The sequence below is a fragment of the Canis lupus genome, chromosome 7, assembly GCF_003254725.2.
Source record: "Canis lupus dingo isolate Sandy chromosome 7, ASM325472v2, whole genome shotgun sequence".
In the NCBI taxonomy this organism is placed as follows: domain Eukaryota; kingdom Metazoa; phylum Chordata; class Mammalia; order Carnivora; family Canidae; genus Canis; species Canis lupus.
Genome location: NC_064249.1, coordinates 27125058 through 27152065, shown reverse-complemented (window position 1 = coordinate 27152065; position 27008 = coordinate 27125058). Strand labels below are relative to the sequence as shown.

Here is a 27008-nt window from a genome sequence, read left to right as displayed (position 1 = left end):
ACTACCCTCAGCATCTAGCCATGGTGGCTTTGAACTGTTTGTAAGTGTCTGTACTTTATCATGATACATTTTGTGAATTTGTTAGTAAGATGTGTCAGAAGGTATCAGAAAAGGCTAAGAGAGGTTATTTTTTGAGTCTGGGAATAGTGCAAAAAATTTTCCATATAAATTATGGTAATTGTTTCTTTGCTGTAGCCATTTCAGCTTACAGGTTTCATGAGAACACTTTGCTTTCTGATAGCCGGGGAAACCTGTTTATTCACCTGTGAAATAAGGAAAATACCCACATCCCCTATTTCAGAGGATTGTTGCAAAGATCACATTAAATGTGTTCCTATGTATGTTTTGAATTTTTATATTCTTTGATATTACATGATCCTTGACCATATTTAAAATAGAAGAGAACTATGAAAAATAAAAAGTTAATAAATATAAAGGGAGGGTAGGTTCTCTATGATGTTGGAACATCCTTTTTAAATAAATCCTGAGTTTATTAAGAAAAAGGTGGATGCATATATGGTTGGAGAATACTTGATCTTCTTTTCTTTTTCCTAATGAATAATCTGAAAGCGTAGGGCTGATGTGTATGATTGTGCAGTTTGTGGGCTGCACAAATGTGCTGGGCTGATATTGCTGAGGCAATAAGGACTGAAAGCTCCATGTTCTACTTGCAGAGTCCTGTGCTCTGGCCAGGCCTCCCAGGGATATTTGTGCCTTCACTTCTACCCTTTATCCCAATGCATCAGCACCTCACCCAGAGGATCACCTGTATCTTCCCAGAAGGATAGGTTTTTCTATTTGCGCAAAGGCCCTTTGGAGACCAGTGGATGCTCTGAAAGACTCCAAAGTAGGTGTAAGGTGTGCACGCGCGCACACACACACACACACACATACATATATATATTTTAGAGATTTTATTTATTTATTCATGAGAGACACTGAGAGAGGCAGAGACACAGGCAGAGGGAAAAGCAGGCTCCATGCAGGGAGCCCAACGTGGGACTCCATCCCGGGTCCCCAGGATCACACCCTGGGCTGAAAGTGGCGCTAAACCACTGAGCCACCCGGGCCTGCCCAAGGAGATATAAGGATACATTTAGAACAAAACCAAAAACCGTTGGGAGACTGGAGAAATGGTCACCAACGAGCAAAAAGCTCAGTACTTCTTACTGAAAGGGGTTAAGTAGTTGGGCAAGTACACATTTATTTTATCCATGTACTTTATTTTAAAGATTTGTTTACTTCAGAGAGAGCGCATGTGCACACACGAACAGAAGGGGCAGAGGGAGAGAGTCTCAAGCAGACTCTGGTCTGAGTGTGGAGCCGGATGGAGGGCTCCATCTCAACAACCCTGAGATCACCACCTGAGCTGAAACCAAGAGTCAGAGGCTTGACAATCTGTGCCACCTAGGCACCGCTATCCAATGTACTTTATTATTTTTTCTTTCTTTTTTAAGATTCTATATATTTATTCATAAGAGACACCAAGAGAGGCACAGACATAGGCAGAAGGAAAAGCAGGCTCCTTGAGGAGAGCCTGATGAGGGACTTGATCCCAGGACCCCAGGATCACAACCTGAGCCAAAGGCAGATGCTCAACCCCTGAGCCACCCAGGCACCCTATCCAATGTATTTTAAAGATGAATATTGTATGTAACTTATTAAATATTTCCTGTAACTTATTAAATATTTCCTGTAAAAACAGACCATTATATGTAATTTTTTAAAAGATTTTATTTATTTATTCATGAGAGACACAGAAAGGCAGAGACATAGGCAGAGGGAGAAGCAGGCTCCACGTGGGGAGCCCCACACAGGACTGGATCCCAGGTCCCTGGGATCACGACCTGAGCCACCCAGGCGCCCCTATATGTAGATCTTAAGAAGCACAATGTAAGACATACAGAATTAACTTCTGAAGGTCAGGAAAATGGAATACAGAAATTTTATTTTAAAAGTATGAAAAGTAGTAAAAAAAATTCATATGTTATTGGAATGAGGCTTTTTTTTTAAGATTTTATTTATTCATGATAGACATAGAGAGAGAGAGAGAGAGAGAGAGAGAGAGAGGCAGAGACACAGGCAGAGGGAAGCAGGCTCCATGCCGGGAGCCTGATGCGGGACTCAGTCCCGGGTCTCCAGGATCACACCCTGGGCCAAAGGCAGGCGCTGAACCCCTGAGCCACCCAGGGATCCCCTTCTTTTTTTTTTTTTTTTAAGATTGTAATTCTGTATTCATGAGAGACAGGCAGAGACGTAAGCAGAGGGAGAAGCAGGCTCCATGCAGGGAGCCCGATGTGGGACTCAACCCTGGGACCATGGGATTATGCCTTGAGCCAAAGGCAGGTGCTCAACCAATAAGCCACCCAGGCATCCCATGAAATGAGGCTTTTGACAGAAGCAGAGATTGATTATATTTCTGTATGAGTTTTTGAAATTTAGATAAAAATTGGAACTTGTTATGAGTTTTAATGCATATAGATTCATGTAACTCACATGAAAAGTAGGATACAGAATGTAGAACCATAGAGCCAGAGTCTTTGGACATTTTGGAGGCAGAAAAAGTATCTCCTGCTGAAAAAAGAACTGTTGAATAAAGATTTAAAAGGAATAGGAGTGCCTGGCTGGCTCAGTCAGAAGAGAATGGGGTTGTGAGTTAGAGCTTGGTATTGGGTGTAGAGGTTACTAAAAAAAAAAATAATAAAACAAGTTAGGAATTGGCCTGCATGTGCTGATTGCTTGGTTTCTTGATCAGGATTTTTTTTTTTTTGGTACAATTTTATATATGACAAATTGGAAACAAGGAAAGAATAAAAGTAGAAAGCAAAAAAAAAAAAAAAAAAAAAATAGGTAGGCTTCCATGTCTGGAGGTAAGACATTTTAATGATAGAGGAATAGAGCCAGTGCTTAGCAGGGAGAGATGCTAACCAGTTCTCTAGTTTAAACTTTTAAACTTCCAACCCTTAAAGGCAGCTGGTTAGTTTATATGAAAGGTTTAGGGTGGCTCATGATGACACTTGAGCATCGTGGAAGAGAATGCTTCTGTTTTTTTCCCAAAGTATTGAACATATTTGCCTTGCAAAAATTAGTTAATTAAGAAAATTTTATGCTTTGGTTTTTATTTGTAATGTATAAGTTTTGAAAGCATTATTACCATTTGTTAAACTTAATAAAAGCTTAAGTGCCAGACACTATTTTAAGAGCTTTATACATATTTTATTAATTATATCTCATAATAGTCTAGAAGATACAGCCCACAGATGAGGAAGTAAAGATTCAGAATTATTTTTAATGACTAGGGAAATGCTTCTGCCATAACATGCATATGCCACACTTATGCTGTAAAAACACCTAGCTACTAAATGTTAGAGCTGGAATTTAAACCACATTAGTTTTAAGAGAGGTAATTGTGTGACATGAACAGTTTAAAAATATTGTAAGTTGTCAAAAAGAGTAATGTGGCAATCACCTCATCTAGTAAATGGTAGACACAGATTTGTTACTTCGCTAGAGCAGTAATTTATGGTACAGAAGGTTTGATAGCTACATATCTTTTCTGACTGTTAAGGCATTCTGCCCCAGAAACTTAATTCATATGTTTCATTTTCTAAGAACAGCCTGAGCCCTTCTACCATTCTGATTAGAACTCTACCAGATTTATTTATATTACACTTTGTTTTTAAAAATGACAATTTTTAATACTTTTGCTGAGGTGCTATTTGTAGTAGAGGCATTCAACATATGGTGGTATTCTTAGCTTTTCTATTATAGCACCAAATGTGATCTTAAAAATATTTGATGTCACTCTAATGTTAGAATTACTGATTATAACAATTGGAGATTGAAATGAACTTAGAAGTTGACCAGTCTCTTATCCAAAGCAAGACCTTTTCATTTTAAATGGAAAATTTAGTTTAATTTGATAGAATGTTTTCTGAAGTTAATATATGTCTCCCTTGCGTTTGTCAGTTCCAGCTGCCTTGAGAAAATACCATAGACTTAACTTGGTCTTCTATCCTCTAGAGCTGTAATAAATTCCTGTTAGACCAAGATCAGGGTCCTCGCATAATTAGGTTCTGGTGAGGTCATCCTGGCTTGCACGTGACTGCTTTCTAGCTATGTGTTTTTTCCTCCTCCTCCCCCTCCTCTTCCTCTTCCTGCTCCTCCTCCTCTTTTTTTTTTTTTAAGATTTTATTTATTCATTCATGAGAGACAGAGAGGCAGAGACACAGGCAAAGGGAGGAGCAGGCTCTCTGAGGGGACCCCGATGCAGGACTCCATCTCAGGACATTGGGATCGCGACTGGAGCCGAAGGCAGATGCACAACGGCAGAGCCACTCTGACATCCCAAGCCACCCAGGCATCCCTCTAGCTAGTTGTGTGTCTTCATGTGGCTGGGAGAGAGCTGTGGTGTTGTCTCTTGTAAGAGCACTAATCCCATTATGAGGCCACACCCTCATCACCTCAGCTAAACCTAATTATCTCCTAAAGGGCTGTCTCCGAATACCATCTGTCACTTTGGGAGTTAGGACTTCAATATATGAATTTTGAGAGGGGAAGCAATTCTGTACATAGCCCTCCCTGGATCCCCCCCCCCCTTTTTTTACACTCTTTAGTGCATTGATTCTTAGACTTTTAACATTATTGTATTTCTACCACAGATAGAATACATTTTTGCTGTATCTTGTTACTATAATTTTTAGCCCCTGATATTTTATTCTGTATTGTAATGGAATAAGTTTTGAAAATAAAAACTTCAGTCTGTTAGAATTTCTTAGTCTAAAATGACATGTTATTTATTACTATATTTTAAAGGTTTGATATTTATCTTTTATAGTGAAAATTGAATTCTGATTTTCATTTGTGAGGTTATCTTGGGTACTGGCTTTGGCATTAAGCCTGACTTTAATCTTGGCCCCTATCTCTTCATAGCTATATGAGTTCAGGGCAAGTTATTTTTGTCTGAAGTGGTTTCTTCATTGGTAAATTTTGGTGACTTGGGCTTTGAGCTCTTATTCCCAACCTACATCTACATCTCTATAGCTCAGAGTTTTAGAAAATGGCTGCAAGAGACATTGCTACATTAGAACATACAGAAGTTAATTAATCCCTCTTCATGTAAGAAGTGGGAGACATAAATGTGGAAGATTACTCAAGGTTTTATTTTCTCTCATTTTTAAAAAGATTTTATTTATTCATGAGAGACAGAGAGAGGCAGATACACAGGCAGAGGAAGAAGCAGGCTCCCCATGGGGAGCCCAATGCAGGACTCCATCCCAGGACCTGGGATCACGACCTGAGCCCCTGAGCCGCAGGCAGTGCCCAACCACTGAGCCACCCAGGTGTCCCTCAAGGTTTTAAATCTAGAGATCAGGGAGGAATATCTGGCTGGCTCAGTCAGAAGAACATGCGATTCTTGATCTCAGGGTTGTGAGTTTGAGCCCCATATTGAATGTCAAGATTACTTAAATAAAGCTTAAGATATCTATAGGTCAGGGAAAGTAGTTATGATGAGGTTGGGAAGAAGAACCTGTTTGGGAGAGCAGGTGAGCTTTTTAACTTATTTTTTTCTATTTAAGTAGGCTCCATACCCAGCATGGGGCTCAAACTCCTGACCCCGAGACCAAAAGTTGCATGCTCCATGGACTAAGCCAGCAGGCACCCATTTTAAACTTTTTCTTTTGGAATAATCTGAGTCTCACAGAAAAATAGTAAAAAATAGTATGGAAAATTCCTGTGTTCCTTCATCCCTATTCTTTGTTAATAGTTTACCATATTTATCAGCCCTCTGGGGGTATGTGTACATGTGCACATTGGGTCACATATAGAATATGTGCTTGACTTTTAACGTCTGCTGTTCTAAACCCACTCATTACTTGAAACTTTAAATTCAAATCACAAGCTCCTCTGACTCCAATTTTCTCAATTCAGATACTACATTTTCTTCTATCGTTTTTATTAAATGAACAAAGCAATCCACAGTAAGCTTGACTCGGTAAGCATTTAATAATTTCTATTGATGGAGCTTTTATTCAATCATAGTAAAATTGGCAGTTCCTTCTGCTGTCCTCCTTATTCTTTTTCCACCTTCTGCTTTACTCTCTGGCTTAGACTTGCGTGAAATGTTATTTTCCTGGCAGTATCTTCTCCCTTGCTTTTCTTTACACATGTATGGCACAGCTCAAATTCTTTATCATTCCAGCTGCTGTGTGCTTGCTCACCATTCCCGATTGTGCTGCTGGACTTTAATGAGAGTCTTCAAACTGTACAGCCTTGGGAGTACTGTCTATCACAGATCTCTAGTGGGATGTCTGTCTGCACTGATTGTCAATGCCTGGTTTGCCTAGTTGTCTGTCTTTCCTCCCAATTCTTTGTAAACCTTTTCTAACCTTCTCACATTTCCTGTTCTCTCCATTCAGTTGATGAGGACAACATGTCTTTTTCATTTGTTCCTCATAGTGCCTGATAATACAGGAGGTGCTGGATAAACATTTCTGTGAATGGATAGGGGAGTCGAACATTTTGAGTTTGTAGTTCTGGCCAGAAATTTAAGTGGAAACATTTTGTTCTATAGACAATTAAAAATGTATGTTTAAAGAGTGTAGCTTGGAGGAAAGTATTGGGAATTATCCTTATTGAAGCGATGAACCTAATAGATGAGTTGTCCAAGGAAGAAACCACATAGAGGGAGCTGATAGAGATGGCAAAATCATGTTAACATTTATGTAGAAGGATAGAAAAAAGAGACCGAGCTGCCAGAGTCACAGAAACCAAAGAAAATGGTTTACACAGAACCTGTTTATTTTTATATTTGTATGTGATAACATTACTTACTAGAGATTCTTCTTTTATTCAGTAAAATATTTGTTGAGTGCTTATAGTATGCTCATCTGGAAATGGTTGCAGTTTCTTTCTAGTGTTAACTGCTTAAATCATTGGGACACTGTTCTTCATTTTCCAGAGGAACTAAACTCTCACCAAACTCTTAAGATTAATGAGGAGGGACAACTGGGTGGCTCAGTGGTTGAGCGCCTCCCTTTGGCTCAGGGTGTGATCCTGGAGTCCCAGGATTGAGTCCCACATCGGGCTCCCTGCATGGAGCCTGCTTCTCCCTCTGCCTCTGTCTCTCTCTCTGTCTCATGAATAAATACATCTTTAAAAAAATAAGATTAATGAGGAAAGAAAGGTAAACAGAGCTTGAATATTTAGAAGCCCATGGTAACCAAAAAGATAATTGTCATTTAATTGAATTGAGCAGATTGGCAATTTGTGAAAGTATGTTTTTCCCCCCAATAATGCTAGATTTTAAATATAACTAAAAATAATGTTTTTAGTATTGAGTAGTTTTAAATACTTTTGTAATGGTGAGTAATCTTAGAATCTTATAATTTTTGAGACTGGAGGAATTTTATAAAATAATAGCAAATCTTGTTTTGATGTGGAAACCCTTCATATATTTTTAAAAAAAATTTTCAGCCTATGATAGCTGTCCTTCATGAAAGCCATCTCTTTATAACCACTGCTGAGTGTCATCCTTTGATTTTGAAAGGTTGTTATTTGGGGCGCCTTGGTGAGGTACATTTGGTTAAGCATCTCCTTTCTCCTCAGGTCATGATACCAGGGTCCTGGGATCGAGCCCCGGCATGGGGCTCCCTTGGTAGGGAGTCTGCTTCTCCCTCTGCCTCTGCTCTCTCTCTCTCTTTCTCTCAAATAAATAAATAAAATCTTAAAAGTTGATATTATGATAAACTGCTGCCTTCCAAATTTGCCCTAGACCTTTTGTAAATTGTTTGCTTTTAAAACACAGGCTTTTTTTCCTTCTTGGTTTCTTCTTTCATCTTAACACTTTTTTGAAAAAAAATTGCTTACAGGTAATATATGTTTATTGCTCAAATCTAGAAAATGCAGATGCACATGTTTTGGTGTATCTAATTTCAAAGAAAAATGCTAATTTCTTACTATCATTGCTCAGTCACAGACCCTTGAATTTAGAAATGTGATTACTTTCTCTTCCCTTAAAAGGGGTGTATTAGTCAATAGGCTTTGTTTTTGTAGACTAAACTTCAAACCCTAATGATTTAGATTTTTAGGTACATAGTAAGGACAGTAATGTAAAAAAAATATCCTGAATAGCATGCAAATAATAAAAAGCTTTGTAAAATTAAAAATGATACAAGTAGAGGATATAGTTCCTTTGTTCTGTGACTGTGTCAGTACAGTACATTTTTTGAAATGAGAATATGACAAGTTGGAAAGAAATGCCTCTGTTGAGCTTAACTGTTTCTCAAGGTTTTTTTAAATTACTAATTATGTGAATTGTACCATTTTGTTACTTAAGATGTGGATCTGTGGAATGCAGCCATGCATTTACTCAGCAATTGAGATTTTTCTATTGATTTTCTTCAGTGGCTCTTCATGGCATTTAGAATAAACTGGGCAATACTCCTTAGCCTACTAGACTTCTGTGTACTCTGACTTCTTCTCCTGCCTCTCCCCCAGACGTGACCTTTACACCTCAACTTTTTTTTTTTTTTTAAGATTTTATTTATTTATTCATGAGAAACAGAGAGAGAGAGAGGAAGGCAGAGAAACTGGCAGAGGGAGAAGCAGGCTCCATGCAGGGAGCCCGACGTGGGACTCGTGGGTCTCCCGGTCTCCAGGATCACGCCCTGGGCTGATGGGGGCGCTAAACCGGCGCTAAACTGCTGAGCCACCCAGGCTACCCTACACCAAACTTCTTATCTCAGATCAAAATTGGGTCATTGCCCCCACCCCTTCCGCCCTCTCTGCAGTGGTTCTCAACTGTGGCTATAGTTGCATACCTTGGGGATATTGAGGGTTCAGTTCCAGAACGGTATAATAAAGCAAATATTGCAGTAAAGGGAATCAAATTTTTTTGGTTTCCCAGTGCGTATGAAAATTATATTTTTGCTATGTTGTAGTGTAGTAAAGGTACAATAACATTGTTTTTATTATTTATTTATTTATTTTTAAAAATATTTTATTTATTTATTCATGAGAGACACACACACACACAGAGGCAGAGACACAGGCAGAAGGAGAAGCAGGCTCTATGCAGAGAGCCTGATGTGGGACTTGATCCCGGGTCTGCAGGATCACGCCCTGGACTGAAGGCGGCGCTTAAACCGCTGAGCCACCGGGCCTATTATTTTTTAAGAACAGAAATGCAGACATTTTTTCCCTGCCCCCGCCCCCCCAAGCAACCCTCAGTTTGTTTCTCCAGTGATTATAAGAGTCTTATGGTTTATTTCCCTCTCTATTTTTAAAAAAGATTTTATTTATTCATGAGAGAGGCAGAGACATAGGCAGAGGAAGAAGCTAGTTCGCCATGGGGAACCCGATGCGGGACTCGATCCCAGAACCCTGGGATCATGATCTGAGCCACAGGCACATGCTCAGCCACTGAGCCACACAGGTACCCTTCCTTGTCTGATTTTGTCTTGTTTTATTTTATCCTCTCTTACCCTGATCCTGTTTCGTTTCTTAAATTCTACTTGTGATTGAGATCATATAACTGTCATTCTCTGACTTATATTTCACTTAGCACAATATTCTCTAGTTCCATCCATGTCGATGCAGATGGCAAGATTTCTTTTTTCATGGCTGTTTAGTAGTCCATTGTGTATATATACCACATCATTATCCATTCATCTGTCAGTGGATATCTTGGCTCTTTCCATAGTTTGGCTATTGTGGACATTGCTGCTATAAATATTGGGGTGCAAGTGCCCTTTTGGATCATTACATTTGTATTTTGGGGGTAAATATCCAGTAGTGCAATTGCTGTGTCATACAATAGGTCTATTTTCAACTTTTTTTAATTTATTTATTCATGATGGTCACAGAGAGAGAGAGAGAGAGAGAGAGGCAGAGGGAGAAGCAGGCTCCATGCACCGGGAGCCCGATGTGGGATTCGATCCCGGGTCTCCAGGATCGAGCCCTGGGCCAATGGCAGGTGCCAAACCGCTGCGCCACCCAGGAATCCTATTTTCAACTTTTTTGAGGAGCCTCCATAATGTTTTCCAGAGTGGCTGCACCAGCTTGCATTCCCACCAACAGTATATGAAGGTTCTCCTTTTTCCACATCCTTGCCAACGTCTGTCATTTCCTGGCTGGTTAATTTTAGTCATTCTGACTGGTGTAAGGTGGTATCTAGCATTATATTTAAAAAAAAATTTTTTTTTAAGGTTTCATTTATTTGAGAGAGAGAGAGAGAGACAGAGAGACAGCGAGACAGCCCAAGCTGAAGTGGCAGATGGGGAGGGAAAGAGAATCTCAAACAGACTGAGCATGGAGCCAAACATGGGGCTTGATCCCAGAACTCTTTGAGAGCATGATCCAAGCTGAAACCAAGAGTCAGATGCTTAACTGACTGCACCACCCAAGCACTCCAACAATGTGTGTGTGTGTAATTTTTTAATCTTTCAAAAATATTTTATTTATGAGAGACACAGAGGCAGAAACATAGGCAGAGGGAGAAGCAGGCTCCCCACAGGGAGCCCAATGCAGGGCTTGATCCCAGGACCCCAGGATTATGACCTGAGTCAAAGGCAGACATTCAGCCACTGAGCCACCCGGGTGCCCCCCACAATGTATATTTCTTAATTAAAAGTTACTTTATTGCTAAAAATACTAACCATCATCCTAGCTTTCAGAGTTGTAATCTTTTTGCTGGTGCAGGATCAGACCTCCACGTTGATGGCTACTGACTGATCAGGCAATGATTGCTGAAGGTTGGGTGCCTATTGCAGTTTCTTTTTCTTTTTCTTTTTTTTTTTTAATTTATTTATGATAGTCACAGAGAGAGAGAGAGAGAGAGAGAGAGGCAGAGACACAGGCAGAGGGAGAAGCAGGCTCCATGCACCGGGAGCCCGACGTGGCATTCGATCCCGGATCTCCAGGATTGCGCCCTGGGCCAAAGGCAGGCGCTAAACCGCTGCGCCACCCAGGGATCCCTGCAGTTTCTTGAAATAAGATGACAGTGAAGTTTGCTGCATCACTTGACTGTTCTTTCATGAGCAATTTCTTTGTAGATTGTGGTGGTGTTTGATAGTATTTTACCTGTAGAACTTTTTTCAAAATTAGTCTTAAACCCTGCCACTGCTTTACCAACTATGTAATATTCTAAATCCTTTTCATTTCAACAGTTTTTTAATTTAAATTCAATTAGCCAACATATAATACATTATTAGTTTCAGATGTAAAGTTAGTAATTCATCAGTGGTGTATAACACCCATTCAGCAGTTTTCACAGCATCTTCACTAGGTGTAGATTCCATCTTAAACACTTTTCTTTGTTCATCCATAAGAAGCAATTCCTCATCCATTCAGGTTTGATCCTAAGATTGTGGCAATTCAGTCCCATCTTCAGGCTCCACTTCTCATGCTAGCTCTCTTGCTCTTTCCACCACATCTGCAGTTGCTTCCTCCACTGAAGTCTTGAACCCCTCAGTCCATGAGGGTTGGAATCAGTGTCTTCCAAACTCTTGTTAGTGTTGGTGTTTTGTGTGACCTCTTGATGGCATCTAGAGTAGTGAATCTTTTCCAAAACGTTTTCAGTTTACTTTGCTTAGATCCATCAGAGGAATCTATGGCTGCTATAGCCTTATGAAATGTATTTCTTAGATAGTAAAACATGAAAGTTGAAGGGATTCCTTGATCCATGGGCTGCAGAGTGGATGTTGTGCCAGCAGGAGTGAAAACAACATCTTGTTGTAGAACTCTTGGAGCAGTAATGTTTTGAAAGGAATCTTTTTCCTGAGCAGTTGGTCTCAGCAGCGGGCTGAAAATATTCAGTAAATAGGGACACCTGGCTGGCTCAGTTGGTGGAATATGAGACTCTTAACCTTGGGGTTGTGAGTTTGAGCCCCACATTGAGTGTAGAGATTACTTAAAAATCTTAAAAGAAAAAAATCAGTAAATATGTTGTAAACAGATGGGCTGACATCCAGGCTTTCTTTCATTTCTGAAATATAGGCAGAGTACATTTAGCATAATGCTTAAGGGCGCTAGTTTTCAGAATGGTAAATGAGCATTGTCTTTAATTCAAAGTTATCAGGTATATCAACCCTTAACAAATGAGTCAGCCCTTTGGAGCTTTGAAGCCAGGCATTGACTTCTTTGTAGCTATGATGCATATTCTTCCAGTAGAGGGCTGTTTCATCTATGTGGAAAATTAATTGTTTTAGCTAGGTCTTCTGGATTATTTTGTTGGAGCCTCTACATCAGCACTTGCTTCACCTTTTACATATATGTTATAAAGTTGGCTTCTCTCGTTTAACCTCATTAACCAACCTCTGCCAGCTTCAAATTTTTCTTTAGCTTCCTCACCTCTCTCAGCCTTCATAGAATTTTTTTTAAGATTTTATTTATTTATTCATGAGAGACAGAGAGAGATAGAGACATAGGCAGACAGAGGGAGAAGCAGGCTCCATGCAAGGAGCCCGATAAGGGACTCGATCATGGAACTTCAGAATCATGCCCTGAGCAGAAGGCAGATGCTCAACCACTGACCCACTCAGCATCCCAGCCTTCATAGAATTTAAGTGAGTTAGGTCCTCACACTGAATTGGGCTTTGGCCTAAGGGAATGTGTCTGTTTAATCCAGATCACTCATACTTTTTCAGTATCTGTAGTAAAGGTGTTTCACTTTCGTTCCTATGTTCACTGGAGTAGCACTTTTAATTTTCTTTAAGAATTTTTCTGTCGAATTTATGACTTGTCTAACTTTGCTGCAAGAGGCCTAGTTTTTAGGCTATCCCTTTCTTACTGAACTTAATCATTTCTAGCTTTTGATTTAAAGTGAGAGACATGAGACTTCCTTTGACTTGAACACTTACTGACCATTGTAGGGTTATTAATTGGTCTAATTTCAGTATTGTGTTTCGAGGAACAGCTTGTTGGTGGGCAGTCAGTACACACACAACATTTATCAGTTAAGTTCACTGTCTAGTTTGTGGTGTCCCAAAATAATGACGATAGTAACATCAAAGATCGCTGATCAGGGATCCCTGGGTGGCGCAGCGGTTTGGCGCCTGCCTTTGGCCCAGGGTGCGATCCTGGAGACCGGGGATCGAATCCCACGTCGGGCTCCCGGTGCATGGGGCCTGCTTCTCCCTCTGCCTGTGTCTCTGCCTCTCTCTCTCTCTCTCTGTGACTATCATAAATAAATAAAAAAAAAAATTAAAAAACGATCACTGATCATAGATTATGTAACAAATATAATAATAATGAAAAAGTTCAAAATATGAGAACTACCAAAATATGGTACAGACATGAAGTAAGCAAATGCTGTAGGAAAAACAGTGCTGACAGACTTGCTTATTGGATGCAGGGTTGCCACAAACCTTCTGTTTCTACAAAACAAAAAAACAAAAACACAGTATCTACAAAGCACAATAAAATGATGTATGCCTATATTTAAGAGACACCTGAGGAGGTTTGCAAAGAATCCTATTGCCAGACCATGCCTGAGAAAATTCTGATTTAATTGGTCTGGCATGGGGACTGTAGTATCTTTGAAAACCTTCCTGGATCGGTTTGAAGCCTATGTTGAGAACCACTGATCATTTTTTTCTATCCTCAAGTCACCTTTCCAAAGAGATCTTTTGGACCTTTACCACAGTATCCAGTCTCTTTTCCTTCTTTGCTATCTCTTTATCCAGCTGAGTTTTTTCATTCTCATATTTTTAATACCTTTTGTTAAAACTTCCATGAAGGCAGGGACATCATCTATCTTTCCATGATGTATCTTAACATCTAAGGCAGAGTTTAGCAGTTTATTAGTTCTTAACACATTTGTTGTATCTTGTTGAATGAATATTTGTCATTGTAGCAGTAAGGAGGAAATTTCAGACTTGCTGTTTCTTCTTCTTTTTTTTTTTTTTTTTTAAGATTTTATTTATTTATTCATGAGAGGCAGAGACACAGGCAGAGAGAGAAGTAGGCTCCATCCAGGGAGCCTGATGTGGGACTCAATCCTGGGACTCCAATCATGCCCTGAACCGAACGCAGGCTCTCAATTGCTGAGCCACCCAGGCATCCCTGGCTTGCTGTTTCTGTGTAACCTGTAGAGGATTGCTTTGCTAAATTGTATTTCAGAGATTATATTAAATCCTCCATCAGGCTTTAAGAGGACATTGGTTTCATTATTTAAGGTTTTAGTATCTAAAGACAAGCACACACAAGATATGTTATCCCTTGGAAACTTTACTACGGATGTGAGTTAGGTTCTAATGCCAGTGCTCAAAAGGAAGAGGTGTCACCATACTTGCAAGTACCTATTGTGGTGTAAGGAGCCTTAATGACTGTTGTGTTATGCACAGTGAACGTTCACTTAACACACAGTAGTTATGTGCATGTTTTCATTGCTTTCTCCCATTTTTGTTGCATAACCACAAGGCAGATAAAAGAAGTCAGATGAGCCCACATTCAACTGCTTTTTGTTTACCTATAGTCTTTGTTAATATTCTTGCATATTTTAGATCTGTTACATCAGTGAGGATAGACTTTTAAATTCTTTTTAATAAATCCTATGCATTTTTTTTCATTTTCTGGTCTTGAAACTATTTTTTTCATTTCAAGTCATTGCTATTAAAAACATTTGCAGTTTTTTCTTGTTTTCTGTTACAAAAAGCAAAGTACTTTTACTGTTTATATTAAGATACTGCAGGACATATAATGAAGAAAGTCAAAGTTCCTTATTATCAGGAGTGTCACTACTGCTGATAATTTGTGATATGGTTTGGTAGACTTTTATACTTGGCATGTAATTTGTATTTTTTTTAAATATTTAACATATATTATTTATTTAACTATGTCTTGAGTATCTTTCTGTACAGATCCCTGCTTGTTTGTATAAAGATCTCAAACTAAATATGGCTGAGAACTCTTGCCTCCCCTTCTCCCTACCTCTCCTCCCCCATCTTCTGTAAAGCTAGTCTTCCTCACCTCATTTCATGTCCAGCTTTTCTTTTTTAAAAAATTTATTTATTCATGAGAGACACAGAAGGGAGAGGGAGAAGCAGGCTCCCCGAACTCCGGGATCACGCCCTGAGCAGAAGGCAGCCGCTCAACTGAGCCACCCAATGTGTCCAGCTTTTTAAGCTCAAGACCAAGATTGTCCTTGTTTCCTCTTTCCTGGCCTCTATTTAGTTTCCATTTTTCAGCCACAACTACATCATCTTGTGCCTAGGTTTTTATAGTTGTGTAGTTTTTGTAGTTTGATGTTTCCACGTTCTACCTTTGGCCTCCTACAATCCATTCTCCACATTGTAACCAGGATATTTTTGAAAACCAAAGTTACGTCTCTGCTCAGAATGAATACTAAGAATTGCATTGCTTTCAAGATAAAATTTAAAATTCTGATAGGCCTTCTCAATCAACTCTCCCTTTCCTAGCTTCTATTTCACTAGTTTTTTTTTTTTTTTTTTTTTTTTTTAAATATATGACATGATAAGCATGTCAGGACCTTGGGGCCTTGCATTTGCTTTTTCTTGAGCCTTGAAGCTGATTCCTTCCCCCTTAGATCCAAATCAGAAGCCTTTCCCTCAGAGAGGCCTTTAATGATCAGCTAATCTAAAATAATTACTTTCTTACTTTCTCATATTGTCCTGTTTAGTTTCATTCGCAGCATATGTCACCATCTGAAATACTAGAAAGTAGGACCCCTGAGAGCAGATCTAGTGTGCTGTCAAAGAATTCTTTATTTTACCCAAGGTTGCAAGGATTTTCTCCCTTGCTTTCTCTTTTTATAATTTTAGGTCTTTTCATTTTGTCTGTGCTCCTTTTACAAAAAATTGAGATATTAACATACAATATTGTGTAAGTTTGAGGTGTACATGTTGATTTCATTCATTTATATGTTGCACAATGACTGCTGTAACATTAGCACTTTGCCATCACAACCCGTTAATTTTTTTGTGTAGTGAGAACGTTTAAGGTCCTGTCTCTTACCAATTTCGATATGTATAATACAGTATTTTGAGTATAATAATGCTGTGCATTAGATTTCCAGAACATACATGTCTTCTAATTTCAAGTTTCTACCCTTTGCTGTTGTCCATTTTGAGTTGTTTTGTATGTGGTAGGAGGTATGGATCAGAATTCATTTTTTTATGTCCTGTATATCTAATTGCTTCACCATTTGTTAAGAAGACTATCCCTTACTCACTGAGTTTCCTGTGCATTTGTAAATACCAGTTGCCTGTGTATATTTATATATCTGTATTCTGTTTCATTGATCAGTCTTTTTTTAAAGATTTTATTTATTTATTTGAGAATGAGAATGAGCATGAGCCCACTGAGGGGCAGAGAGAGAAGCAGACTCCCCACTGAGCAGGGAGCCTGATGTGGGGGTTGATTCCTAGACTACCTCTTTATGACTTGAACCGAAGGCAGACACTTAGCCTACTGAGCCACCCAGGTGCCCCTGATTTGTCTTTTTTTTTTTTAGGCCAGTACCACACTATGTTCATGGCTATTTAAAAAATCATGAAATTAGGTGCTATTCATCTTCCAGCTTTTTAAAGTTATTTTATTAAGACTCCTGGGTGGGTCAGTGGTTGAGCCTGTCTGCCTTTGGCTCAGGGTGTGATCCTGGAGTCCTGGGATCCAGTCCCACATTGGGTTCCCTGTAAGGTTCTGCTTCTCCTTCTGCCTGTGCCTCTGCCTCTCTCTGTGTCACTCATGAATAAATAAATAAAATCTTTAAAAAAATTAAAAATTCTTTTATTTATTGGTCCTATTTTTTAAAGATTTATTTATTTATTTATTTAATGATAGACAGAGAGAGAGAGAGGCAGAGACACAGGAGAGAGAAGTAGGCTCCATCCCAGGAGCCCGACGTGGGACTCGATCCCGGGACTCCAGGATCACGCCCTGGGCCAAAGGCAGGTGCTAAACCGCTGAGCCACCCAGGGATCCCCTTGGTCCTATTTTTTAATGAATTTTAGACCAGCTTGACATTCTAGCACCCTCTCCCCTCAAAATTGCTTCTGTAATTTTGTTTAGGATTGCTTTGACTCTATAGATCAATTTGGCAAGGAATCACATCTTACATATCGGGTGTTTTGACACATACACAGGACATAGCATCATATATATAGGTTGTCTTTAATGTTTTGTGATTTTCAGTATACAAATCTTGCACATTTTTTGTCAGATGTATCCCTAAGGATTTCCTATTTTTAAAATTAATTAATTAATTAATTAATTTATTTATTTATTTATGATAGTCACACAGAGAGAGAGGCAAAGACATAGGCAGAGGGAGAATCAGGCTCCATGCACTGGGAGCCTGATGTGGGATTCGATCCCGGGTCTCCAGGATCGCGCCCTGGGCCAAAGGCAGGCGCCAAATGGCTGCGCCACCCAGGGATCCCGGATTTCCTATTTTTAATTGCTGTTATAAGTTGTGCTTTAGTTTTAGTTTCTGGTTGTTTATTGCTACTATGCAGTGATACAATTGTTTTTATTTATTTTATTGTTTTTTTAAGTAATCTGTGCAAAGTGAGGTTTGAAGACACAACTCCGAGATCAAGAGTCACATGCTCTACCTACTGTGCCAGCTAGGTACCCCTGATACAATTGATTTTTATATATTGATCTTCTTTGCAACCTTGCTGAACTCTTTTTAGTTCTAATAGCTTTTTCTAAACTCCATCAGATTTTCTACAAATATGATCAGGTCAGCAAAACAAAGAATTTTTATTTCATCTTTTCCATTCTGAATTCCTTTTGTTTCTTCTTACTGCACTGGTTAAAACTTAGCACAGTGTTAAGCAGAAAGAGTTGATATCCTTGTCTTGCTCCTGACCTTTGGGAGAATGAGGCAGGGTGGTGGTGAGCATTCAATATTTTACAAATCTCATCTATCACCCACTTAGTTCCATATCTGTTGTGGTTCATTTTTTCTGTCAATTTAGATTTTGTTCTGGTCTTTTTTTTTTTTTTTTTTTTTTCCTGTTTGAAGGACTTTAATACTACTTGTAGTGTAGGTCCTGCTATTGATGAATTCTCTCAGGTTTTCCATGTCTGAGAAAGCCCCCTCACCCCCTTTCTGGTCTTCTTCAGTTTTGAAAGATATTTTTATTGAATATAGAATCTAAGTTACCATTTTTTTTCCCATTCAGTACATTAAGCATGCAGCCACATTTTCTTAGTTGCATGATTTCCCACAAGGGCGCTACTGCTGTTATATTTGTTTGTTTCTCTTGTTGCTTTTAAAATATTCTCCTTATTGTTAGTTGGTTTTAAGTAATCTCTACACCCAGTGTGGGGCTCAAACTCAGAATCCCAAGATCAAGAGTCGCATACTTTACCGACTAAGCTCGCCAGGCTCCTGTCTTTGTTATTTTTGAACAATTTGTGTATGATGTGGTATGGTTTTCTTCATTGATTTGCTGAGTCTTTTGGATCTGGATTTATAGTTTTCATCAAATTTGTAGAATTTGGCCATTATTTTTTTTCTGTCTTTCCCCTACTCAGTCAACCTCTGTTACACTAAGATTAGGCTGCTAGAAACCCTCTCAAGGCCTAGTAATACTCTTTTTTAATTTTTTTTTTAATATTTTTTTTCCTCATTGTCTTCTGATGACTTCAGGTTCTTTTTTTTTTTTTTAATCAAAGTGTCCAAAATGCTGCTAATCCCATCCACTGTGTTTTTCATTTTTATTAATTTAGATTTTTTAAAAAGATTTTATTTGTTTATTCATGAGAGACACACACAGAGGCAGAGACACAGGCAGAGAGAGAAGCAGGCTGCAGGGAGCCCGATGTGGGACTCCATCCTGGGTCTCCAGATCACACCCTGGGCCAAAGGCAGGCGTTAAACCGCTGAGCCATCCAGGGATCCTCTAATTTAGATTTTTAAGTATCTTTCATGTCTCTGTTTGTATTTAGTCGTCTTCTTGAGTACATAGAATGCAGTTGTAATAAAAAAAACAAAAACTGATTTAAGGTTTGTCTGCTGGGTTACCCAGGTTGGTTTCAGTTGATTTATTCTTCTCTTGAAAATGATTCATATTTTCCTGTCTCTTTGGCTGCGTTTTTTTTTTTTTTTTTTTTTGCATGATTTTTATTTGGATGCTAAAGAGTAGATTTTAGTTTCTTGGGTGCTGGATATTTTTTCCCTTTTTATAAATATTCTTTTTATTTGAGACTCAGTTACTGGGCAACAGTTTGATTCTTTAAAAGAATTTTTTTTAAAGATTTTATTTATTTTAGAGAGAGTACTGGAGGAGGGAAAGGGCAGAGGGAGAAAATCAGACTACCCCACTGAGTACAGAGTCCCATAAGGGCTCAGACGGGGCTCAGGCGCACAACCCATGAGAGCCAAAACCAGGAGTTTGGATGCTCAACTGACGACCCATCCAGGCACCCCTTTATCCAAATTTTGAGTTGTTTTCATTTTGGATGAAAGTGTGAGCCTGCTAGGCATGATTATTATTGCTTAGAAAACTCATGTAGCCATGATTCTTTGATACATTTTAAGCACGCAAACAGGAATTACACTTTAAAATATTTTTAGTTACATTATACAAAGTGAAGCTAAGTCTTGATGGCGCTTAGGCTAGATTGGTTGGATTCTCTTGATACTTTGTCCTAAAAGTAATTTTAATTTTTGAACAAGTCACTAGCTTTTCTCTAAAGTATATGTTGAATGAATTTTCAACCTAATTGGGACTTTCACGGTATCTCTTAAGCCTTTCAGAAGAAAAACACCAAAAAACAAGAAGACTAAATTAAACTTTGGCTTTTTTTTTTTTTTTTTTTTTTTAACGATAGTCACACACACACACACAGAGAGAGACTGAGAGGCAGAGACACAGGCAGAGGGAGAAGCAGGCTCCATGCACCGGGAGCCCGACGTGGGATTCAATCCCGGGTCTCCAGGATCGCGCCCTGGGCCAAAGGCAGGCGCCAAACCGCTGCGCCACCCAGGGATCCCCAAATTTTGTTTCTTAAAAATGCATATTTTATAACAATTAGGTTAAGCACATTAAGTGGTAGTTCTTAGCTTTTGATGGAATTATCATTTGGTTCATTTATATTACAATCAAGTGTATTTTATTTTATTTTATTTTTTAATTTTTTGGTGTAGTAGGTACTGTAAAACATAAAAATAAGAGCAGCTTATAAGCATATGAAAGCATAAATTTAACTCTAGTAGCCTGATTGTTCATCTTTCTCACTACAGAGTACACCTGGTATGTACTTTGTTTACCTCATTTGAGAAAAGAGTACATACTGAAGGGCATATTTTATTTACTTGTTTTTAAGTAATTTCTACACCCAGTGGGGCTCAAACTCATGACCCCAAGATCAAGTGTCACATACTCTACAAACTGAACCAGCCAGGTGCCCCCTGAAGGGCATATTTTAGAGTATTTTGTTAATAGTGGGAGGAAAAACTTCACAGAATGTTGAACCTTAAAAAGAACTATTCAGACTTGAGTTTTACAATATATTTGCAAAAACTTACTTTGACCTTATAGTCTGTTGTGTGGCTTTTAGGGTCAGTTCCACTCTTTCTTTCTTTCTTTCTTTAGAGAATTCCTTATAATTTATAGGAAAGTTTGTTTTTCTTTTAAGTAGAAAAATTAGGTTTATGTATTTATTTAAGGTTTATTTTATGATTCTATCCAAGCTCTAATGTTCTTCTTTTTTTTTTTTTTTTCTTAAAAGATTTATTTATTTATTCATTCAGAGAGAGCGAGAGAGAGGCAGAGACACAGGCAGAGGGAGAAGCAGGCTCCATGCAGGAAGCCCGATGTGGGACTCGATCCCGGGTCTCCAGGATCACACCCCGGGTTGCAGGCGGCGCTAAACCACTGCGCCACCAGGGCTCTCCTCTAATGTTCTTTGATGACTAGAATCGAATTATATATTGTCAGTCTGGTTAAATGATGTAATGTTACATTGTTTTCCTTGTGTAAGCATATAAACAAGCTAACGTGTCTTGTAATTTTAGTTTTGTTTGCTTATGAAACTGAATATACTTAATACATTTGCTTATTGGTAGTATTTCTCTATTTGTTTATAGGATTAATTTTATTCCTTCAAGTTCGTTTTCTTCAATTTGTTGAATTCTTATATAACCACATTTTGTCAAATGTTGAGATACTTTGTCCGTTGATAGTTTTTAAACTACCATTTTCCTCTCATGCTGTGCAGATGTTTTGGTAGGCTTGTTTCTGAAACCCTTAATATGAAATAGATTCCTGTGTTCTAAGTAAAGTTAGAGCTATGCAAAACAAAGAAGAAATGTAAATAGGCAGCAGGATATATTCTTTTTTTTTTTAAGTTTTTATTTATTTATGATAGTCACAGAGAGAGAGAGAGAGGGAGAGGGGCAGAGACATAGGCAGAGGGAGAAGCAGGCTCCATGCACCGGGAGCCCGACATGGGATTCGATCCCGGGTCTCCAGGATCACGCCCTGGGCCAAAGGCAGGCGCCAAACCGCTGCGCCACCCAGGGATCCCAAGCAGGATATATTCTTAAGAAACACAGAATTTTGGGCTGGGCATAGAAATATGGGATGATCAGTTGGTTGTTGAAGCCATAGGAATGATGAGATTCCCTACGGAAAAGCCAGGATTGGCCTTCGATGGAATGGGAGAAAAGAGATCCGTTTTACTGCTGCAGTTTTGAAGATTGCTTACATATTAGAATCACCTGAGCAGTTTTTAGCCTAAGGATTGCCCCAGCCCCACCTCGAAACCTCAGATGCTGGTGCATTTTATTTTATTTTTTATTTTTTTTAAAGATTTTATTTATCCATTCACGAGAGACAGAGAGAGAGAGAGAAAGAGAGAGGCAGAGACACAGGCAGAGGGGGAGAAGCAGGCTCCATGCAGGGAGACTGATGTGGTACTGGATCTGGGGTCTCCAGGATCATGCCCTGGGCTGAAGGCGGCGCTAGACTGCTGGGCCATCCGGACTGCCCTGCTGGTGCATTTTAAATCCCACGTGATTCCAGTGTGCCTCAAGGATGATGAACCTTTGCTTAGATTATGTCTGCTTTTAGCTTAACCTATCCTTATCTATGTCTCAGCATCATCTGAGGACTTGTTAAAAATAGTGCTACACCCCATGCTCAGAGTTCGATTTGATAGATCTGGGTTGGAGCCTGAGAATTTGTATTTTTAGTAAGTTTATAGATAATGATTGAGAACCTTGTAACAATAGCTGGAGAAAGGGAAACCGTTAAGAAAGATGGATGTAGATACAGGTAGGCCTGTAGGTTTGCCCCTAAGTTTCAGGAGTGTCTTACACTGTTGCTTTCTCTCTGATGTAGGCCTGTGAGGGTCCACTAAGAGTGTTGCATGAATAGTTGTGATATTAAGAGAGGTTTGAGGTGCTAAATTGCCATCAGATGAGGATGAAAGAACAAGTAGTTGACTTTTTCTTGCTATATCAGTTACTTTTTTGCAGCTGGAGATCTCCTTGAATCTTAATTTTGTCATCTAATAAATATGCATTGCCCTTTTTTGTCACTATAAATGAATATGTTTTCCTACATCTTCGTTCATGTTAGTGAAAATATGTCAACAGGATATTTTCTGGGAGTACAGCTCTCTTCATAACATTATTAGCACTCTTGGGATATAATTAATTGCATGCATTCTTCTATGGTAGCAGATAGGAAGCTGTTTATATATTATGCGGTTCTTTTCTTTGCAGGTGAGTCCTTTTCACAATTTATCTCAAGGAAAGATTGTTTATTTCTGCAGTTACATGGGGAGGAGGTAGTAGCATAATGGACTGACCCAGAGCCTTGATTTCAAATCAAGTTTCATTTACCTCAACATCAGTTTCCACATCTGTAAAATCAGGATACTAACTGTAGCATAAGGTTATTATACTGAAATGAGATAAAGTGAAAATTCTTGGATAAATTTTACGGAACTATACACATAGTGTGGCAGTTGACATGTATGAAACCACACCTCTAAAAAAAAAAAAAAGAAACCACACCTCTGCCTGTAAGGCTGATTCTGCAATTGACATGTAAAACCAATAGATAAAATGACTTTCATAATGATAGGGTCTACATGGCCCTTCCTTGACTTTCAGTACTTTTTGCTTGATGTACCTGTCAATTTTCTATCTTTAATTCCTGTGCTTCAGTTCTCAAAGAACTATTAATGTTTGGTAGAATTGACCATCTTTTGCCCTACTTCTACCCTAACCACTCAAAAAAGGAGAAAGAAAAAGATAAACCATAAATAAAAGAAAAACCATAAAAGGTTGATGTATGTATACTTCATTAAATGGAAGGGAAATAATAGGAGAACTAATTTGTGTATTTTTGCTGTTTAGTAGTAAACTAGTTTTAAGGTGCACCTCACATTAGGACACATTAACTCCAAAGATGAAATTATCTTTGTATATGAGTGGTCATTAAAATGCTGTTTTCTTCTAATAACTTACCATTTGTTGAACACTTAATCCATAGCCATGAAATAGAATATTGTTTTTAAGTACGAAGGAGCTTATAAGGAAATGTTCTACCCTTTGCAGAATGCAGTGAAAATAGAATGTTTCTTTTTATTTTATATTGTTAAATTACTACAGCTTTGTTAGATACATACCACAGAAAACAGAGGCATACAATTTATAGAGGAATGATGGTAATCCTCCTATCATATATATTCCATATGTAGGTACTGATTGATACCTCTATTTGTAAGATAGACAGTCTTCATAGGTTTATTGTATTTGAACTGTTCATGTTAAATTTATTTTTCTTAAGTAGACTTCACATGCAATATGGGGCTTGAACACAATTCTCTGAGATCAAGAGAATCTTGTTCTACCCACCGAGCCAGCCAGGTTCCTCTGGATTAAAATTCTTATTCTCTATGATATAGTTAAGCACTTACAAACAGTAAATAACTCAGGTGTTCACTGAATGCAAGGCAGTTTAGTTTGATTCATTTTATTGTGTGTTGGTTCTTGGAGTTTGAGAGTATTGAACAAGTCTGTGATATTATTATTGATACAAGTTATTGAAGATAGATTTCATTCCTCAGTGTTTTTGTTTTTCAGAATTTCTGGGAACATTTGAATTTACTGAGAGTTTCTTAAAGTAAGTTAAATTTTTCCTCATTTTTCTTTCTAATGTGTTTTAAAGGTTTGAAGGGGTGTGGCAGGAGGTTTTGGACTCGATGAGTTTCCACCGAAATGTCGGAGAAGTCAGGCCAGAGCACAAAAGCAAAGGATGGGAAAAAGTATGCAACACTCAGTTTATTTAATACTTACAAGGGTAAATCTTTAGAAACTCAGAAAACTACAGGTGAGTAAAATCAAGTGGCTTTTTTTTTTTTTAATGATTTTCATGGAATTATTGCTGTTAGGAGCTAGGACAAACCCATGTTTATGCAACCATATGTGCATTGGACTTTTTATGTTTGCACTCATTTTTCACAGGATGAATAAGTATCTTACAGAAGAAAATTTAAATGTTTTAAAATATATCTCTTTTTCTTTTACTGTTTGTCAGAAAGTTAAGTAGAACTGTGGCTGCAAAAGGGGATTTGGTCAATGAGAATGATAAGTGTAGGAATATATATTATGGGTGTTTGCTACCATTTCTAGTTATGGAAGAGATAGTCCTGCGGTCTTTTGTATTTTTGAGCCTAGTGTTTATAGTGAACTGTCAAATGTTGATTATGAATGTAAAGTTAGCATATTCTGTAATATACTAAATTTTGAGTTTAAAATAGATTCCTTGAAAAGATTACAAAACCAGCTATCGCCTGTATTTTCCTTTTCATAGTATATAGGGTTGTTAGAATGCTTAAATCCTCTTTTCAGTGGCTCCGTAGTTTAATATAATTTCTATATTGGTTTAATGTTGCAGGTGTGGCTGTTTTAAAGTTCTTATTTTAAAATAAAAGGAAATAGTCCAAGATTCCATTAATTTTTATTGTCTTTATATATTTTAAGAAAAAATGGAGCAATAAAATAGATGTTCTAAGAAAGTTGATGTTATTGATCTTTAGTTGCAGCTCGACATGGATTGCAGAGTCTTGGAAAAGTTGGTATTTCACGACGTATGCCTCCACCTGCTAACCTCCCAAGTCTCAAAGCAGAAAACAAAGGCAATGACCCTAATGTAAACATTGTACCTAAAGATGGCACAGGATGGGCATCCAAACAAGAACAGCATGAAGAGGAAAAGTGAGTCAAAGTCAACTAAAAAGTAAAACTATTCCCCTTTCTTTGTAGGGAACTTATTATTTTTTTAAAGCTTTTATTTTTAAGTAATAAGTACACTCAACATGGGGCTTGAACCCACAACCCTGAGATCAAGAGCTGCATGCTCCAGCGACTGAGCCAGCCAGATGCCCCTGTAGGCAACTTCCGTTTGAGTTCGTTCTGTGTGCTAGACATTATACTATGTATGTTGGATATCTCAGGCCATTTAAAGTCATTTTAAATAGTCAACTTTTAATGAATTTTCTTTTGTGAGTAGGTTTAGTGGTAGTATTTCCATATGTCAAGGTAGAACAGATGATAGCTTTTCCTATGTACCACGTCAGGCTCCCTCAAACTCCCACCATATTAGGCATTCACTTTCTAAGATAAGTAAGAGTTGATTCTGTTAAATAATTCCCATGATGCTAAGAATTTCTGTCTGCCTAGTTCACTGAAACTATACCTGATGTACTCTGTAAGTGCTCAAGTAATACTGTTTGAATGAATAAAGAATTAGCAAGCAGGCTATGATGGAATTAATAATGTCCCTTTTATTTATTCAGCATATATTTGGCATTCTGTATTTTGGGAATTATGCTGGGCTTTTAGTTTCTTGAATGACCAAGCAAAGTAGTGGTGATTTAGAAAAATAATATCAGCATTTGGGTTTTTGATGCTTTTTGCTTATATCTGTTACCAAATTTCTGTACTCCTGTTTGGGGAGCTTTATGTAGTAAAATTTGACTTTACTTGGATAAAACTTGTCAAAGACCTTGTTCTCCATTTCTTAGTTGTAGCATTATTTTGTAGTACTAGGTCAGTTACAGGTCTGAGTATATACCAGGAATATATTGCCTCCCTTAAGTCTCTTATCTTAACTACTACCTTTTTAATTTTCAGGCATTAAATCATTACAATGATTGAATAAAACTGTAGAGTTTTTAATTTTTTTTTATTTTTTTATTTTTTTTTAAACTGTAGATTTTTTTTTTTTTAATTTTTATTTATTTATGATAGTCACAGAGAGAGAGAGAGGTGCAGAGACACAGGCAGAGGGAGAAGCAGGCTCCATGCAGCGGGAGCCCGATGTGGGATTCGATCCCGGGTCTCCAGGATCGCGCCCTGGGCCAAAGGCAGGCGCCAAACCGCTGCGCCACCCAGGGATCCCTAAACTGTAGATTTTTTTAAAACACCTTTTACTTGGGCACCTGGGTGGCTTAGTTAAGTGTCCAACTCTTGATTTTGGCTCAGGTCATGACCTCGGGGTTGAGATCCAGTCCTGTTGGGATCCACTCTCTGCTGGGGGTGGAGCCTGCTTAAGATTCTCTCTTACCATCCCCCAACCCCTCCATCAGTCCCTCTCTTAAAACAAAGACAACACAAACACCTTTTACTCATGGGGATGAATCAGGCAAGTTGCTGTTACCTCTCTGAATAACAATAGTAAGTACAGTGATGAACCTGTTGACTGCCAAATGGAGAATTTGCTTAGCCTTAGCCCTGGCCAAGTCCACCAGTCCAGACAGTATGTATGCCTATAATGTTATTTCTAATTATATGTAAGTATTTACTTCTTCCAAACAGACTCTTGGTAGCTGTGCTCAATAATGAGTGTTTCGTTTTTTTGGGTGTGGTGTGTGTGTGTTTTCATAAAATGAAGAACAAAGCTATCTTAAAAGGTAGAAATGAAAGGGGATAGAATAGCTATACTTTATTTGAAGGAATGTTGCAAAGGAAAAGCATTTGAGGGAGATGCATCTGTGAGTAAATATGTAGCCAAAAC

The 27008-nt window shown here is 38.3% G+C and overlaps 1 protein-coding gene across 17 annotated transcripts in view; it reads left to right on the top strand.

The window, feature by feature from the left end:
• Positions 1-27008, top strand: part of PRRC2C (proline rich coiled-coil 2C) — a 101925-nt gene that overhangs the window by 6000 nt on the left and 68917 nt on the right. For 13 of the 17 annotated variants that reach the window (XM_025430347.3, XM_049112301.1, XM_025430344.3 and 10 more), the window contains exons 2-3: positions 24159-24320; positions 25030-25207. In XM_025430347.3, the coding sequence (XP_025286132.1) occupies positions 24209-24320; positions 25030-25207 (290 nt within the window). In that variant the 5' untranslated portion in view covers positions 24159-24208. The remainder of the gene's footprint in view (positions 1-24158; positions 24321-25029; positions 25208-27008) is intronic. The other 4 variants (XM_049112300.1, XM_025430356.3, XM_025430348.3 and 1 more) reach the window with 1 other exon arrangement.